The 18,875-nt window shown below is 37.5% G+C and overlaps 1 protein-coding gene across 26 annotated transcripts in view; it reads right to left on the reverse strand.

The window, feature by feature from the left end:
* The window catches only part of RIMS1 (regulating synaptic membrane exocytosis 1), a 600,054-nt gene that overhangs the window by 132,831 nt on the left and 448,348 nt on the right, over window positions 1-18,875 (reverse strand). For 10 of the 26 annotated variants that reach the window (XM_040261397.1, XM_040261393.1, XM_040261384.1 and 7 more), the window contains one exon: window positions 7,484-7,555. The exons of 11 other annotated variants lie outside the window; for them this stretch is intronic. In XM_040261397.1, the coding sequence (XP_040117331.1) occupies window positions 7,484-7,555 (72 nt within the window). Of the gene's footprint in view, window positions 1-7,483; window positions 7,556-16,316; window positions 16,401-18,875 lie in introns of all 26 variants that reach the window. 5 more of the 26 variants (XM_040261377.1, XM_040261381.1, XM_040261371.1 and 2 more) reach the window with 2 other exon arrangements.

An 18,875-nucleotide genomic window follows, 5' to 3' on the forward strand; every position in this document is an offset into this window, starting at 1 on the left:
ACATGATCTCAGCTCTACATAGTTAACTTATATGGGAAGGATCAAGGTATGATCAAGTCCTTTCCAAAGATAAATAATGAGTTTTTATCTATTATTCTTTAAAAGTCATTATCATGAGAATAAACTTCAACACTCCCTTGTACAAAATACACTCTAATGTGGTTTGAAAGTTTAATAATATAGTTTTTACCCCAGTCCAGACAAATTTCACAGATCTTGCAATTTCACTAAAATCTTGTTTCATTTCTTAATGCAATTCATAAAAGAACTTTCTAAATGCAACCTGAAACGTGAATAAATTAGATGAGTCTATACAGTCCCAAAGTAAATGACAAAAATATAAAAAGCACAGTTTGCTGGTGGTCCAGTGGTGAAGGCTTTGCATTCCCACTGAAGGGGGCATGGTTTCAATTCCTGGTTGGGGAACTAAGAGCTTCCAAGCCTTGAGACACAGTCAAGTATCTATCTATCTATCTATTTAATTTGCCACTTATTTTGTATGAATATAGAAAAGCAATTTCAGGGGCAAATAAGTGCAAATTCATTTCTCGATGAATGTTACACAGATCCTCCCAAGCCACGAGCTTTCAGGGCCCAAGAATAGTGTGCCCTGTTGGGGGTTAATTACTCAGCACCAGGGCTGTTTTTCCTTTGAAACCAATAACAAGTCCCTCAGGAACAAAACAGCTTCTGCTACCCGCCCATCTATAACTAGTATGGAAGCACAGACTCCGAGGAGGCGTGGAAACCGTTCCGCCTGAGGATAAACAAGGCTGGATCACAGGAGCGGGGCAGAGGGGAGTGACAAGGCAAGGGCTAGAGAGAGACGGGCCAGGCTTTGGAGAAAGAGATGGTGGAGCCAAGGGGAGTTTGTTTCAGAGAGGAAGGAGGGTGCATCAGGAAATTCTGAGGTCCAGGAGTGAGATGGGAGGAAATCCAGACTTTTCCATGAAATGGGATGTGCTGAGAAAGTAAAGGTATCGAGGGAAAGAGACCAGCAAGGAGCAGGACAGAGGATGGACAGGGAGTGAATGATGGAGAAGGAGGGTGATAGGAGCAACCGTTCCTCACCGGGCATCCACATGGTGCCGTCTACACGTGCCAGGCTCTAGCGTGTCTGTCTGTGTACATGCATGTGCTGTGGTGTACATATCACATATATACACGTGTCCTTTTTTGCATTCTCACAACAGCTCTTCAAAGTATTATCATTACTATGTTATAGATGGGAAAACTGGGGGCTCGTAGTCTGAATTGCAAAAAGACGAATAACTAGCTTGATAAAGGCAGGACCCACAGAGTATATGAAGCGCCGACACTGTTCTCTTTTTTTTTTTTTTTTTTTCGACACTGTTCTCTTTTCTGCCTTTAAGACAGGACTGGCTTCTATTATCATGAGATGAAATATGGTAATATCACATTCCTGGGTGTATTGTTCATCTTGCAAAACAAAACATAAATGCATGTCCAGTAACAGATTGTTTGACAAGATTTAATAGAATCGTATTTTGAGAGTTTATAGGAACAAAATATATGGAAAATGGTATTTAATGAACATCAACTCTACTTCATATGTCTACACATAACATACTATTGAAATAAAAATAGTGAGGGTTCTAGAACAAAATATGAATCCAATCTAACTACAACTCCAGTTCACCGTCTCCAAATGAGTTTCTAAATATTTACTGCTGAGTTCAACCCCTGCCTACTCTCTTCACCTAAGACTAGTGTTCCTGAAAGAAAGTTAATATTTCCCCACCAAAATCTTAGCTTGTTAGACATTTCTGTTGCTGCAAGGAGACTTGCAGTAAATTGCTTCTATTGCTGCTTAAAAAGAGAGTCCTTTTTTAAAAATTACTTGTTAAAGGACACACATGCACCAGCACGGTATAATGAACATGTACGCAGTTCTAAATACCAATCCTGGCCCAACATCCCCCAGTCAGGATTCAGAAAGCAGGTTCCACAAGGAGAAAAGTCCCCAGAGCAGGACGTGCAGCAGCGCTAACAGTCCGCAAAGCTCAACACACATGAGGGTGAAAAGATACGCGTTTATTTACTAAGGAGCTTCCTCAGAGGGTCTGAAGCTCTACCTCACTGGTTAGGCACGTAAGTCAGAAATCAGTTCTGCCTTTCTTCTATCTAGAAATGCTTATCGTAGCTTTCAAAACATTTTCTTACACAGCTGTTCCTGAAAAGGTTCCTTTTTTGAGGTCAACACAGGGCCTTAAAAGTTATGATCATCACACAGCAAATTCTGCCTGAGGCCAAGATGGGTCAGTGTGCTGGGGCTCCTCTGGGGAGCCACCAATTTCTGAGGCCAAGAAACAGTGTCCAGAGCATTCTTGCTGTGGCCTCACTCACCTGTAGCTGAACATCAACTTCGAAGGTATCTTCAGAAGAAATGAGTGCTAATGTAAACCTAGAAAATCCAGGCCAATTCTTCTATTGTAAGGAGCTATTCATCAATTCCCTTGAAAGCTAAGCATGTGACTTACCCTCTAATAAAAATCAATGAAGAGCTTTAATTATAATCAAACAAATTTAAATACCTAACAGGCCTGAGTTTTCTACATGAAACCTACAAGCAAAGTTATGGAAAGAGTAGTATGAATACAGCCCTTAAGCAAACATTTGAGACTAGGGGGAATGGAATCCCTTCTCTTACTGGAGGGAAGATTTGTGATTATCCACACACATGTGATGGCTCAGAATGTAAAGAACCTGCCTGCGATGCAGGGTCGATCCCTGGGTTGGGAAGATCCCTGGAGAAAGAAACGGCAACCCACTCCAGTATTCTTGCCTGGAGAAGTACATGGACAGAGGAGCCTGGAGGGCTACAGTCCATGGGCTGCAAAGAGTTGGACACGACTGTGTGACTAACAACAACACCACTTGTGTTCAGTGTTGCCAGGCATGATGCTCAAATATCCCTCATCTGGGGGGAAACACGTTCAGTTGACTCTAGAATCATCTAACATTTTGTAAAACCGTATCTTACTGTCAAAAAACCTTGTTCATTGATTCGGGAAAATGGCACATGGTAGACATTTAACTAGTAATTGTTAAATGAATTAAAGAGGCCTCAATGGAATATAATAAATATGTAACTTGAGGAAAATTTTTAATCTTGTGAAAATAAATGGGAGGAACTGAAGTAATTTACAACCTGGTAAAGAGACTGAATTATAATTAGATTTATTGAGAGTAAAGAAAATGCAAACAGTTACATAATCAGTGTTTTCATTACATTCTTCTCATCTATCATCTATCTAGCTAGCTAGCCATGTATCCATTTCTCTGTCTGTCCATCAGTGGCGGCATGTATCTATTTCTCTGTCTGTCCATCAGTGGAGGCATGTATCTATTTCTCTGTCCACGTATGTATGAATGCATGCTTGTATGCATGTATGTGTGTGTGCATGTTGCTGTTGCTCAGTCCGTAAGTTGTGTCCAACTCTTTGTGACCTCATAGACTGCAGCACTCCAGGCTTCTCTGTCCCTCACTATCTTCCTGAGTTCACTCAAACTCATGTTCATTGTGTCAGTGATGCCATTCAATCATCTCACCCTCTGTGCCCCCCTTTTCCTCCTGCCCTCAATATTTCCTAGCATCAGGATCTTTCCCAATGAGCAAGCCAGTTATTCTCATTAGGTGGCCAAAGCATTGACCGACAAAGTATTGAGTGAAAAACACTCACTTTTTCAGGAAATCTTGTTTCTGCTAGGCCATTATGGCAAACTAGGAATTCTGCAATGGAAAACAATCCCTTCTGAATTATCTTGATGTACTCACTTGCTGCTACTGTGCTCTACGTAAGTTCTGAGTCTGAAATTTCAAAGTTGCCTACTGAAGGTATCTTCTAGAGTTTTTTTGGGAGGAGAAAAAGTAGAAAATTCACTTTAAATTGTATAAAGTGAGCTTCATCATCAGTCCTTCCAATGAATATTCAGGGTTGATTTCCTTTAGGATTGACTTGTTTGAACTCCTGGTAGTCCAAGGGACTCTCAAGAGTATTTTCTAGCACCACAATTAAAAAGCATCAATTCTTCAGCACTAAGCCTTCTCTATGGTTAAACTCTAACATCCCACATGTGAACCTTTTTGCAAAGTGATATCTCTGCTTTTCAATACGCTGTCTAGATCTGTCATAGCTTTTCTTCCAAGGAGCAAGCATCTTTTAATTTCATGGATGCACTCACCATCTGCAGTCATTTTGGAGCCCAAGAAAATAAAATCTGTCAATGTTTCCACTGTTTCCCCATCTATTTGCCATGAAGTGATGGGACTGGATGCCATGATCTTAATTTCTTGAATGGTGAGTTTTAAGCCAGCTTTTTCACTCTCCTCTTTCACTCTCATCAAGAGGCTCTTTTATTTCTCTTCATTTTCTGCCACTAAAGCGGTATCATCAGCATATTTGTGGTTATTGATATTTCTCCCAGAAATCTTGAATCCAGTTTGTAACTCATCCATCCCCGCATTTTACATGATGTACTCTGCATATAAGTTAAATAAGCAGGGTGACTATAGCCTTGACGTACTCCTTTCCCAATTTGGAACCAGTCTGTTGTTCTACACTTGGTCCTAACTGTTGCTTCATTATCTGCATACAGGTTTCTCTGGAGGCAGGTATGGTGGGTGGTCTAGTATTCCCATCTCTTTAAGAATTTTCCACAGATTGTTGTGATCAAGACAGTTAAAGGCTTTAGTGCAGTCAATGAGACAGAAGTAGACTTTTTTTGTGGGGGGATTCCCTTGCTTTTTCTATGATCCAATGGATGTTGGCAATTTTATCTCTGGTTCCTCTGCCATTTCTAAATCCAGCTTATACATCTGGAAGTTCTCAGTTCACGTACTCCTGAAGCCTAACTTGAAGGATTTTGAGTATTATCTTGCTAGCATGTGAAATGACTGCAACTGTATGGTAGTTTGAACATTATTTGACACTGCCTTTCTTTGGATTTGGAAAGAAAACTGACCTTCTCCAGTCCTATGGCCACTGCCGAGCTTTCCAAATTTGCTGACATATTGAGTGCAGCACTTTAATAGCATCATCTTTTAGGATTTCAAATAGGTCAGCTGGAATTCCATCACATCCATTAACTTTGTTCATGGTAATTCTTCCTCCAGCCCACTTGACTTCACACTCCACGACATCTGGCTCTAGGCGAGTGACCACACCTTTGTGGTTATCTGGGTCACTAAGACCTTGTTTGTATAGTTTCTCTGTGTATTTCTGCTACCTCTTAATCTCTTCTGCTTCTGTTAGGTCCTTGCCATTTCTGTCCTTTATTGTGCCCATCTTTGCATGAAATGTTCCCTTAGTATCTCCAATATTCTTGAAATGATCTCTAGTCTTTCCCACTCTACTGTTTTCCTCTTTTTTTTTTGCATTGTTCACTTAAGAAGTCTTCCTTTTCTCTCCTTGGATTCTCTGCAACTTTGCATTCAGTTGGGTATATCTCTCCCTTTTGCCTTTGCCTTTTACTTCCTTTTTTTTTTTTTTTCCTCAGATATTTGTATGGCCTCCTCAGACAACCATTTTGCCTTTTTCCACTTCTTTTTCTTTGACATGGTTTGGTCACTGTCTCCTGTACAATGTTACAAACCTCCACCCATAGTTCTTCAGGCAATCTTTCTGTCTTTATCTGTTTATCCATCTGTTCATCTATATATCTATTTCTCTATCCATCTGTGTTTTTATGTACGTACGTATCTATTGAGGGTCTCCCTGGTGGCTTAGTGGTAAAGATTTCACCTGCAATGCAGGAGATGACAGTTCAATCTCTGGGTTGAGAAGATCTCCTGGAGAGGAAAATGCAACCCACTCCAGTATTCTTGCCTCGGAAATCCCAGGGACAGAGAAGTCTGACCAACTACAGTCCCTGGGATCACAAAGAATGAGACACGACTTAGCAGCTAAACCAACACTATCACCACTATTGGTCTATTTTATCTACCTGTCCATCTACGTAAGTATGTATTTATCTATCTATCTATTTCTATCTCTATAAGATGGCTATGTATCTATTTATTCAATGTCTCTGCAAAACTGAATTTCTACTCCGCACTTTTTTTGGCTCCTGGGATGCTTGCTCCATTGTAAGGTAAGTTGCCTACATAGTCCCTCTCTCCATAGATCATTAGCCAGAAACCAATCCAACCTCCTCTTCACCCACGATGCTTGATGTGACTAATACGTACTCATTTTTCTAACCTCATCTAAGAGGTATTATCCTCTGGAAAGCTTTCCTTTTTCTGTTGCTCGCTATTTTATTCCTTGAATTGGACACACAGCTTGGCACATATTTGTCGACTGCATGGATCACTGAATTGCAGTTTCCCTGTCCACCAAGTTTCCTTCTTGTGACAGCCTTGCCGGTGTTTCCCATCTACCCCTGGGTCTTTCAATCCACTTTCCAAAGTGTTGTTCCAGTGATCTACAACTCTGGGACAAAGATCAATCATGTGGCGGGAACTGCCGTGGCTCAAGGAATAATAAGGTAGAAGTGAAAATTCTATACCACAGCGTGTGAGGTCATTTAGAGCAGTCTCTAAGAATTTCTCCCGTTTTGTTTCCAACCTCTCTCCCATCTCCTGAATCATCCCCAGTAAGCATGAGTTCTACAAACTCAAGAGGGTATTTCAGTCCTCAGTGTTTTCACATGCTGTTCCTTTCTCACAGAACACGCTCCTCTTGACACCTACTTTTATACACCTAGATTAGTTCACCTAATCTCACCTGCAGCTTCTCTTCTTCTCGTTTTCTCACTATGCCTCGTGTCACCTCTGTGGCAGCTGTGACACCTGAATGCGTGTATTCACTTACATCTATGTCACCCTGCACATTCTCAATACTGATGGGATGAGTGTATATATGTTAATTGGATTTTTGGTGTTTCTTTTTTACAGCTATGCAAAAATTCTGTTGGTATCTTGAACCTAAAAGCACTTTAAAATTTTATAAAAATTGCAAACAAAATACAAGAAGTCACTTAATTTCTACATTAACTTAGCGAGTACATTAAGTTGTAGTTATGAGTAGACTCATTACGCGTTTGTAGAACAGATTGTAAAGAAGATGGTATCATTTGCATAAATAACAGACACTCAAAATACTTGCATATTCAGGTAACATATTCATCAGTAACATTTCAATCATCTCAGAAACAAAATATTAATGTCTTAATATGTATATACGACTACACTGCGTTTAATCATTTTTTAGTGATCAGAATGATCACTAAGAGAAATGCATGAGACTTTTCTTAAGCCCTAAGACTTCGGGGTTGCCTTCAAACTATCCATCTCTCATTTTTTGAATGAGGCTCTCCCCATGTAGGAGATTTCTCAACAGGAATGTCTCTCTAAGCATCGCAATTGGGTTTAAACACCAATCTTGTAAAATGAGAGAGGAGGTGCCCCAGAACATCTTAGTGAAACAGAAGATGCTGCACAGCACAGCACCAAGCCTACCTTTCTGCATCAGAGGCAGCGCCTTTCCTAGTCTGGCTTTGGAGGCTAGATCTTTCAGACTTTCTGGAGTGCCTGTGGAATGAAATGTTAAAGAAACACAAAATATATGATGAATCACGCTACAGTCATCTGGTCGTCTTGTACAATGATAAAAAGCAACTGACATGGAAAATGGCAACTATTTTACCTAAATGGTTTTGTCAATCCATACTTTCTTAAAATAAAACAAAAATGAGAACTGGTGTTGTGCAGAAGACACAATTTCCCACCAGGAGGCACAGAAGCTGACACCCCACCAGTGTAGACGAGAAAGTCTACAGTCCTGATGTCAAGGAGACTCCTGCTGGCAACTGAGGTGGAGACAAACTCAATGGTGAAACGCAGTGACGAGAAACATGATGACAGCCGTGGTTTAGGCGCTGAAAGACCACACACGGGGGAAGTACTCTCCACCCTGAAAGTCTCAGACCTGGTACTACAAAGATGTTTTCCTTTGCTTTTTTTTCCCCCTCCAAAAATATGCTCTAGGGAAATGTGTTTGACATAAAGAAAACTATTTAAAAATCAACTATTCAAATTTTTTAAATTATCATATAATTTTGTATTTGTGTAGTATTTTAAAAAGCTAATCATCCATTGCAAACCAAAGAACTAATAAAGTTTGCAATTTACTCTATATTCTAAAAGTACTCATGTATATTGAACATTTGAAACTTGAATTTCCCACAGAAATAATGCTTATACATACAACTGACCTCCCCAAGGCAGCTTACATACATCTATTCATCCTAAAATGTGTCTGGACTACAATATATTTGAAATAAATAAGAAATACTGTGGTCAAGAAGCTCACTTATTTAAAAAAAAAAACAGAGAGAAACTATAAAAGCAATAAAGTTTATCCTGGAGAAGAGAATTCTCCAGTATTCTTGCCTGAAGAATTCCACGGACAGAGGAGCCTGGTTGGGCTACAGTCCATGGGGTTGCAAAGAGTCGGACACAACTGAACGACTCTCACTTCAGATAACTGGTTGCCTATAATATATTTTTATTTTCTGATATCCTTTCCTTCCAAAAATGTTAAGGAGAAAACTCTGCTTTTTTTTTTTTTTTTTGAGATGTTATTGGCATATATCATTATACTAGTTTCAGATGTGTGACATAAAGACCACCCCAATAAGCCTGGTCTATATCCATCATCACTCAAGTCAGAAATTTTCTTGTGATGGGAACCTTTAACATCTAGTCTCTCATCTCTGTTCTTTTGATATATTAATGCCAGATGCTCTAAGTGTCCAGCACACGTCCAGTTCTGTCAGGCCCAGGGGTGCAGGAGAGCAGAGGAGTCCTGAGCACATGCCTGTGATCAATGAGGAAAGTCACTGATAGACAAAGTTTTCTCCTGGAGCAGAGTGAAGTAGCAGGTGCAGAGCAGGAAGTGATCAGAAGGGAAGGCAGAGGAAAGAGGTCTGCGGACCCAGGGGCCTGAGCTGTAAACAACATGTGGTCCATCATCTGGGGAAATTTATACTTGGCCCCAAGCTTCTCTGGTGGCTCAGATGGTAAAGAATCTGCCTGCAATGTGGGAGACCCAGCTTTGATCCCTGGGTCAGGAAGATCCCCCAGAGAAGGGAATGGCAACCCACTCCAGTATTCTTGCCTAGAGAATTCCACGGACAGAGAAGCCTGGTGGGCTACAGTCAATGAGGTCACAAAGAGTCAGACACGCCTGAATGACTAACACACACATTTGGTCCCAAGAGTGTCCTGGGACCAAGAGAGCCAGAGTCCCTTTGTCCCCTCTGAGAAGCGTGAGAGCCAAGTGAAGACACAGACTTTCAGGCCAGTTCCTGAAACTCACAATCACTGTGGGTTTTCATTCATTCATTCCCTCTCTCATTCATTGAACAAATACTGTGTTTATATGCCAGATGCTGCTCTAGCTGCTTGGGCTACGTCTGTGAACAAAGTAGACAAAATTTCTGCCCTCAAACAATTTGTGTTTTATGGTAGAAGACAAACAATAAACAAGAACCCCTCAAACAAGTAAAGTGTATAACATGTCAGATCAATAATGAGAATAACGAAAAGAAGTCAACCAGGGAAACACAGTTCAGAGACATGCCGGAGGGACTGGGTCTCAGATAAAAGCAGGTTGCAGTTTGAAGGAAGATGCTCTGGAAGGGTGTGTGGGTGCAAAGGGCAGGACCAGATCAGACCAGATCACCCGTGCAAAGGGCAGGACCAGATCACCCGGCAGGCTTTTGTACCAGCTTTCTATATCCCTGCAATGACAAGGTGATGAGCATCCTCTAGACCTTCTCTGCTTTTCTTCTATCCCTAGTCATTGCTATGAATTCAATGGAGATTTCATTTCCTCTGTAAAATTTCAACTCTTCCTCTTCTCATCTCTAACATTTAACGGGCTCACATGTAAGACTGATCATCACAGTACCTGGTGATACTGATGACGACAGCGCTGATATTAACAATATCAAATATCTACTAAGAACTTGCTGTCTTTTCTCATCTAAGCTCTCCAATCCAATGAAGGCATACTTCACTTTCATCCTTTTAAGAAGAAGGAGACTGAGGCTTGCAAGGGTGAAGTCAGTTGCTCTTACATGGACCTTGCATGTCAAACCACGACGTAAACTGAGAGTCTATAATCTCTGTATCTGTGAACATGTTGCATCTGTGGCATAAACGACACTGGATTGTGGTAGCTAAAAACACGGATCCTAGAGCCAGACTGAGTTTATTCCTCACCCTCTTTCTGAATGATGAAAGAGTGATTTTAGCTGGGTGATTTTAGTCAATTTATTCAAACTCTATGTGCCTCAGGTTTCTTCTACTTGCAAAGTGGCAAAAATGCTATCACCTCACAGATTTGCTAACTCTAAATATGTCAACATTACTATCTGCATTATAGTATTTGTAGTATGACATAGAATAAAGGATTTTAGTTTTAGCATTACTTAGAATAGCAAGAGATCAATGCTATAAAAGTATTATTTAAAATGATAATAATATGTATTTGTTTCCCTGAAGTAAAAACTTTTACTCATCTCTAAGAGTATACAATCTACAGAGGTTCATGTGTCTAACCTGTGTTTTTGCTTTTGTTTTTAACCCTCTATTTAAGGATGCCCCCTTTTTCTCTTCAAATGCTACAGACAATTACTCTATTGAAGATTCTTCTAAAGATTTCTACAAAGGATATGTCCTTATAATTTTCCTAACCACTTAAAAGAATCCTGGAGTTAAATTAAAATAACATACACTTAACTGTAATAATTCAGTGTAAAGCAAGAATAGAGAAGAATATAGAAAATTCTACTGTCTTTTCTCTGCATATACTGTACATTGTAAAGACATATTTTTCTTGGAATAGTTTTGTGATGTGTAAATGTGCCTGTGCGCAGTCGCTCAGTCTTGTCTGACTCTTTGCAACCCCATGGACTGTAACTTGTGAGGTTCCTCTGTTCATGGAATTTCCCAGGCAAGAATACTGGAGTGGGTTGCCATTTCCTACTCCAGGGAATCTTCCCGACCCAGGGATTGAACCCACGTCTCCTTCATTGGAAGGCAGATTCTTTACCACTAGCGCTACCCGGGTAAGTAAGTAAGTATGTAAGTAAAATCACTCAGTCGTGTCCGACTCTTTGTGACCCCGTGGACTGCAGCGCACCAGGCTCCTCCGTCCATGGGATTCTCCAGGCAAGAATACTGGAGTGGGCTGCCATTTCCTTCTCCAGGGGATCTTCCCGAGCCAGGGATCAAACCCGGGTCTCCCGCATTGGAGGCAGACGCTTTAACCTCTGAGCCACCTGGGTGAAAACCATCAATTTATATTCATGTACTGTTGTCCTGAAAGTACTGGGCACAGAATCATAAAAAGGATCACAGTGAAAAGAAATACCTTCAACCTCACACCATTCTTTCCTAAGTTCCTTATCGGCAGGTACTGTGTCTGGGTTATACTGTAACATCAACACCCAGCACATAGTAGCGTCTCATTAAATCCATGTTGAATAAATAGGTGGTTTAAAAAGTAATATTTTGAGTATGCTACTGGAATTTAAAGTCTAAAAGATTAAAACAAGTAAAAATCTAACTAGGATTATACAATTCAGCTTATATCAATCAATTTAGACATACACTGTTTTCTGATCATCAGTATATATTCATCATGATGCAAGCAGGCAGCATGGATTCTGTTTAGGGTCTGAAGGGATGTCAGAATTCAGCTAATTCATCTATACCCACCCAAATCTATAGAAAGGGAAATGAGTCCCAGGAAGGTTTAGTGACTAGTTGAGGGAAATACAAGCCACAGTCAATTGGTGAGGACACTGCTGTCATGACCCACGATCCCGCCCCTCTGCCATCCAGCAACTCTGAGTGATTTGGAATTCATTGAAGGGATCCCTCAACAAAATCAAGTAAAAACAGTGATAGCATTTCCATCATGTCTTAGAGCTATTTTGGGTTTTAATATGCATTTTGTTACATTAAAATTTTTAATTATCTTTTACTATTCTTAAAGAATGTTTATTTGGTTTAGTTATGCAAGAATCAGAAAATGCTGTTTGTTGTTGTTGGTTTTTCTTAATCACAACTTATAGCTGTAAGATTTCTGTGCCCAGTTTTTAGGGCACAAATGAGGTTCTTTAAAAGCTATAAAGGTCTATTCAAATATGTTATAACAACAATTATCATATCATTAAGTGGAAGCAAGAGAAATAATCAAAAGAGTGGGGGTGTTCCTAATTAAAGCTAATTTTCTGGAAGTCCTATTTTCAATTATCATTCTCTATTAGATTAAATGTGAAGATTCATAAAATGTACTAATGAAATGAAAGGCAATTGTTAAAAATCTGTCCTTGTGATACTTTCCTTTCCTCATCAATAACTAGGCTCAATTAGAACAATTCCCTGAAGACATTGATAAACACCACTTTTCTAAAGATACTAAAATTCTATTAAAGTGCAAAATTAACATGCTAATAAAATGAAAATATAATATGTTCTGCTTTGGGGAATAATAAGTTCTACCACATAATGTTTTAATTATAATTAACACTGATGTCATAAGAATATTTCTGTATATATTCTCGTTGACTCTCCAGATGGTCTTATGTGAAATGCAAATCTCCATCATCTTGTTTCCTCATAATTTTGGGAAGAAAATATTAAATTTAGGTTAAGAATCTACTTAAGCAATGTTCATATGCAGTAAAGATGGACACATACAATTTAGATACATTTACCCTTTTGCTTATTATTGACATTCATGTATTGACTACAGCCATTAAAAAGACTAAGTATATGAGTATATTTCATTCCTTTAAATAAAGGACATTTTTGAAAAGCATAGATAATAAATGTTATGAAGCAAACAAAAATGACTAGTAATATACTAAATTTGCAAGTGATTCTACATTAACTCTGCATCTACACTGCAAAAGAATCATGAATTCTGGAAGTGGAAAAGTGGGTAATTTCTTTATGCTAGAAATATTTTCAGTGGAGAAAGAAGATCCATCCACTTTGAATAAGAGGAACCACATGATATTTTTGGTTAAAAATTCCTTGGCAAGTAGCTGCTTCCAAGTTGCAAGTGTGGACAACTATAGAAATCTGGTTACTTGGAAAAGAAATTAGAACTAGAACAGCAGAGTAATTCAAGAATTAATCTTTAACTCAGTGGGATACTTTACTTTTTCTAATAATTAAACTCTCAAAAAAATAGTGTTATTCCATTCAATATTTTCGATTTTATCAAAGTCACATCAATAAACTGCATCCTTAAAAATATCATGTACAAAAATATGTACACACATGCAAAAAAATATTTTAAATCAGAACATTAGAGTCAGTACCTTCAAGATAGAGAAGCATTAAAATACATCTTAAAATGTACTAAAAAAGAAAATATTCTAGTCAACTCACATTTATTAGAATGGTCACTATCAATTTTTAATGTATTTAAAAAGAATATATGTATCTTCCTGAAAAAAACTGAACGGAAAAACATTTACCAAAAAGTAATTTAGATGATAGTAATAATGATAGCAATTTATACTTGCCTTTCACATTTAAAGATGACTGATTCAACTGTGAACACTGAATTCAGAAACTTGACGATTCAGGGGTCTATTAAAATACATTTTTTTCTAACTTGCTATTCATAAATTTTGGTTAAATATACAGCCATAAGTAGCTCTGAATTTTATAAGAGAATTATGTATACACAGGTTCATAAAAGCTACTATTTATATATTAAAATAATGCCATTTACAAAGAAATGCTTTGTTATTGGAAAGGTAATTATTAGAAGTTTAATATTTTAGTAAGAAAACTACAAGAAAATGTACACTAAACTTCAAGGTAAAAAAAAAAAAGCTAAGGTTACAGATTTACATATTTTTTTCCTCATCATTGTTTTAAAAAAATCCTACAACTTCTAGGAAAATTTTTCGATCTAGATAAACATGTTTCCATGTTAATTTCAAATAAAGCTATTGTACCACTTGAAATGACATCAATATTTCTTACTGTTGAAATTAAATTATTGAGAAATGGAACATTAAAAATTGTGTGTGTGTGTACACGCATTATGTGAAATAAGACAAATCAATGCTTTCTAACTCACCAGCAAGCTCTCTTAATCAAATATTTACCTCTTGTATTACTATGCTGTTTTCAAAATAATCAAGTATGCAGGACATCAAATGGCTGATAATATAAATTGTCACTGATTTTAGAATATTTTTTTTAAGTTACCCATTTCCTAGTGCAAAATTTATCTGGTGGCAAATTCTTATGAATATTCATTATCTCCAAATCTGATGCCATGTTCACTTCATTTGCAAAGTTTTCTAAATAAGTAAATAAAGCTTATAAGAGGTAAAAAGGAAAGCAAGCATTAAGTGTTTGTTAGGGTTACCAATGGATTGTTTTTTACATCAACTGATACAGTAATTTCTCTCTCATTTTTATGGGCACTTGTTACTCATATTGTAATAAAAGTATATTTTAAATACTATAAATAATATTCTGTTCCATACAGTAATAAATCATAGGATCAAGCCATTTAAAATGTATTTCCCTTTGTTGAACCCAGAACTTACTTACAAATAAATTATAATAACAAATAAAATATATGCTCAGAATTACTTATTAGGAATAAATTATTACTTCTTAGGAAGAGTTTCATTTAATAATCTATCTAAAAGGACTATTTTTGCTTCTAAAATCTACCTTTACAATGATATATACAATCTATTAAACCAAATGTCATAGTTAATTCAGGTTGTTAAAAAACAACTAACTTTCAACTAATCCTCATCTCACATATGTTAAGAGCTGAAATTATTATTTGGATTTCCATGTTCCTCATTCTAAACCCAGTTAAACTTATGTTTATATTCATTACAAAGACCCTCATACTTGATTGTCTTATACCCTAGCAGTCATTATATAAAATGAAATCCAGAACAGCCTTTAATAAAAGGAAATTTTATCTCCTTGGTGTCCATGACACTGTTTTTCTTAAACACAGCAGTGCACATAAATAAGCACACAATATTTGTGGAATGGATGAGCAGCACTGTGGATGCACATTTTAAAATTTAATTTACATTATTATTTTATATTCTTATTTCTAATAGAAATCAGACAGCAGTAGAAAACATTAGATTTAAATTCCAAATATGTAAGTCATATTAAGGTCTTAAAGATTTAAGCATAATAACATATTTGAAAAGCCTCCATAAATATCATCTTGGCGTCCAACATTTGCAAGGTGACATTCATTTTTTTTCTGAGTGATGATGTTTACTTTTTCTTTTGAATTGTAATCTTGACGATATCTTGACAATTTACAGATACAGAAAATAAATCATATCACTCTTAACTAAAGGTACAATTACTTTACTATATACACACATACTAAAAGATAAATTAATAAAAACCTGTGTGCTGGCATGACTCCGTATCTGAGATACTCTATCTGCTTATCTGCTTAATAAATGTTACCAGTGTGTTGACTGAATTTCTGCTTCACCCGAAGTAAAACAACCAAAATGCCCGTAGCCTTTCATGGCCAGTTGGGAAAAGATATGTGCTATGTATAACAACAATCACAAAATAGGAGAATGGGCAAAGTCTTAATACAGCCCAGAAGGAAAACAAAGCAAGGGAAAAACACACCGCGGCACTTACGACATCACAGCACGGAGCGGGTGAAAGGAATGATGTTATTTTCAAAAACCTACCTTGATGACTGACCCTAGCCCTTGACAATATTTGGCTTAAAAACACAATATTCATCAAACAGGTAAGAACCAGGTATTCTACTTTAAATCAGGGAATATATCTAAAAGCCTAAACTTCATCATTTACAAAACAAGATGGTGAAGATCAAACCATCAATCAGGACAAAAAACAAACAAACAAACAAACAAACCAGGCTCTGTGATAGTCTTTAAAATATCTTAAAGCACCTGAGAATTTTAGTCAAGTGTAAACGAAAGCAATAGTTAAATATGTTTCTAGAAAATTGAAACTCTGAAATAAATGCTCATTAAAAGAAAATTCTCCCACTGGACCCAACTTTCTTTGTTTGAACCACGCCCTGTGCATGCTAGTTTCATTTCAGAAAATATTCTGAGGTGCTTCATCAGAGGTGGATGCATTCAGTTTTGGAATCTCCACCTCTTGGGCTCTGCCCCCTGAAAGAAAGGCGTAGTAACCACACGGGTCTGGCTACCCTCCACCTGATGGCCTGGCAGCCTCTGGAAGCCACTTGTCTGGGAGGAGGAAGTACCTGTCATTCTCCGGAGACGCATGCTGGATTTGAATCCTGGGGCTAGGAGGTCGTCTCCTATCTAGGGAGGGGGACCATCTACCCCTGTTTGCCCAATGAACAAGACAGGAAAAAACAGGACATTTAGTAACTCCTAAAGTAAAAGAATATATGGAACAAGAGGACTGGAAAAGCACCCCAGAAAGGCAAAGTGTAGGCTTTTTGCTCCATATGTATTCTTCAATTTTACAAGCTTTAGAAAGATAAATGATAGCGCTGTAAGAAAAGAAAACTGGTAGCCTTATATGTGAATAGAGAAACTCATTTGGGAAGATGTCTGAAATATAGTAAGTGTATTTTTTTTTTCTTTTCAATGTGGTTGTGTGTGTTTGCATATCTATAGACACACATCTATGTATATGTATATATATAACTTTCAATATATGTATATAAACTTTACAAGTATGCATGCTTAAGAATCTAGCAGATGTTGAATAAAATAGATTTAAGAAGCTGCCAGTGTTTACTTGATACAAGGTCTTGAAATTACTGGATTAAAGTGGCAAAGACGAGGTCTGTGCATTTGATACAAAGCACAAGAAATAAACATACTCTCTAGTGTAGAAACAATGACACGAACTAACTCACTGAAATGCTACTAGTGATGTCTACACAAGTTTCCTTGGGGAAAACTGAGGGTTAATAATTGAAATTAAAATATTGTGAACAAAAACCACTGATGTATAGAAGTGGGAAATGCAGATTAATGCCACAGTAAAATAGCATTACCTTTAAAATAATCTGCTAATCTTAACTTGCAAAAGGATCTATCAGTGAGTTATACAGTTGTTTTCTTCTTTCAGCATTTAGAAGAACACTGATTTTTTATGATTAACAATCAAATAAACATTCAAAACCTGGTTCATTTTTTTGTTTAACTATCTTGATATGAAGTCTGTGTAACTAGAAATTACAAACATCTGGGCAAATACTGAAAAGGGGCGGTAAGGGACTAAACAGCCCTATTTTGGAAATTTTAATATATTAGATATGCACATTGCAAGCAGGATAATTCCTCTGCATACTGGCTTCCTCCCATGTAACAAGGGATCACTGAATGATGTTTAAGACTCATCTAACCATAAGATTTTATAACAATCGAAGAAGACCAGTCGTAATATCTTTTAAAAGCCTTCTTTCTTTGCCGTTAATAACTTGGCTTCCTGGATTTATCAGACAATCTGCACAAAAGCAGCAGAGGGCTACAGACATGACCAGGGTAGCCCTGGTCAGCAGGCGCTCATCTCTGAGAGCCCCCGGAAGCCTGTTCATCATCTCTCCGCTTTGGATGGATTCAAGGAGGGCTGTGCACAATCGGTACCGCAAGAAGAGATACTCGGTAGCAGAATTTGGGCAGAAGACAAAATGGTGTGGCATGGCCTCTGTAATGTGTTACATGCTTATGAAATCAAAAATAAATTTGCATTCAAGTGAGTTAATTATTTTAAATGATTTAAATAGCTGGTCAATTCAGTTGGAATGCTTGAAAAAATATCTTTTCACTGACTTTTGCTCTGCAGACACAATAAAGAAAAATACTTCTAACGTGTTTAAAGAGAATTACAGCTACAGTGTTTTCTACAGGAAATTGTACTCAGTCATGAGAAAGCTTAAGGTGTTCTTTGAAAATACACATATAGACTCATTATGATTTTCTTTAGACATTTTTGAAGGAATAAGTAATATACAGTTGACAGGATTATGAATAACCTTGCTTCCTGAGGCAAAATTCCAGTCCTTGTGTTTATTTAAGTGCAAAAATTAAAGAAAATGCTATAATTATGAAACATGCAAGGAAAGCCATGAAGAAGAGAGACATACATTTAGAAGCAAGCCACAGTGAATGCAAGCTATTAAAAGGGAAATTCTGAAGAAACATTTAGCATCATACATTTATATCTGTACACTCAAAGTCCTTCTGAATATGCTGATATGTAGTCCCAATAAAAGGAAGGTTTGCTTTTCCCTTGTATCTTGGATATGATAAGAGCAGGATCAACTTATACCTATGTTTTCCCCCAAAGATCAGAGATTGCCTAAGTTTTAATAACATACATTTATGAGCATTAAATATACTAATGTTTTATAACATTAAAATGTGTGCAACTTCTTTCTCTGTTTCTCCTGTCAAACAGATGAAGAGGATCAAAATTAGAATCTTTATTCATTATTATTGAATGAAACACCTTCTACATCCATTTTCACGCTAGAAGTGAAAAAGGCAGGCTACCCTGGGGGCGTTCATTGCAAATCTGAACTAAAACAGCTGCTTCTTGATTTCTCTTTCCAAATCATCTTGCCTGCAAGTTACATTAATAATGCTTTAATCTCAGATACTTTAAACTTATTAATTCAGGAAGTCTGTTTGTTGAGAGCCCATCCTTTTCACCAGAGAAGGCAATGGCAACCCACTCCAGTACTCTTGCCTGGAAAATCCCATGGATGGAGGAGCCTGGTAGGCTGCAGTCCATGGGGTCGCAAAGAGTCAGAGACGACTGAGCGAGTTCCCTTTCACTTTTC

This window comes from Oryx dammah, unplaced genomic scaffold, assembly GCF_014754425.2.
Source record: "Oryx dammah isolate SB20612 unplaced genomic scaffold, SCBI_Odam_1.1 HiC_scaffold_19, whole genome shotgun sequence".
Lineage (NCBI taxonomy): Eukaryota > Metazoa > Chordata > Mammalia > Artiodactyla > Bovidae > Oryx > Oryx dammah.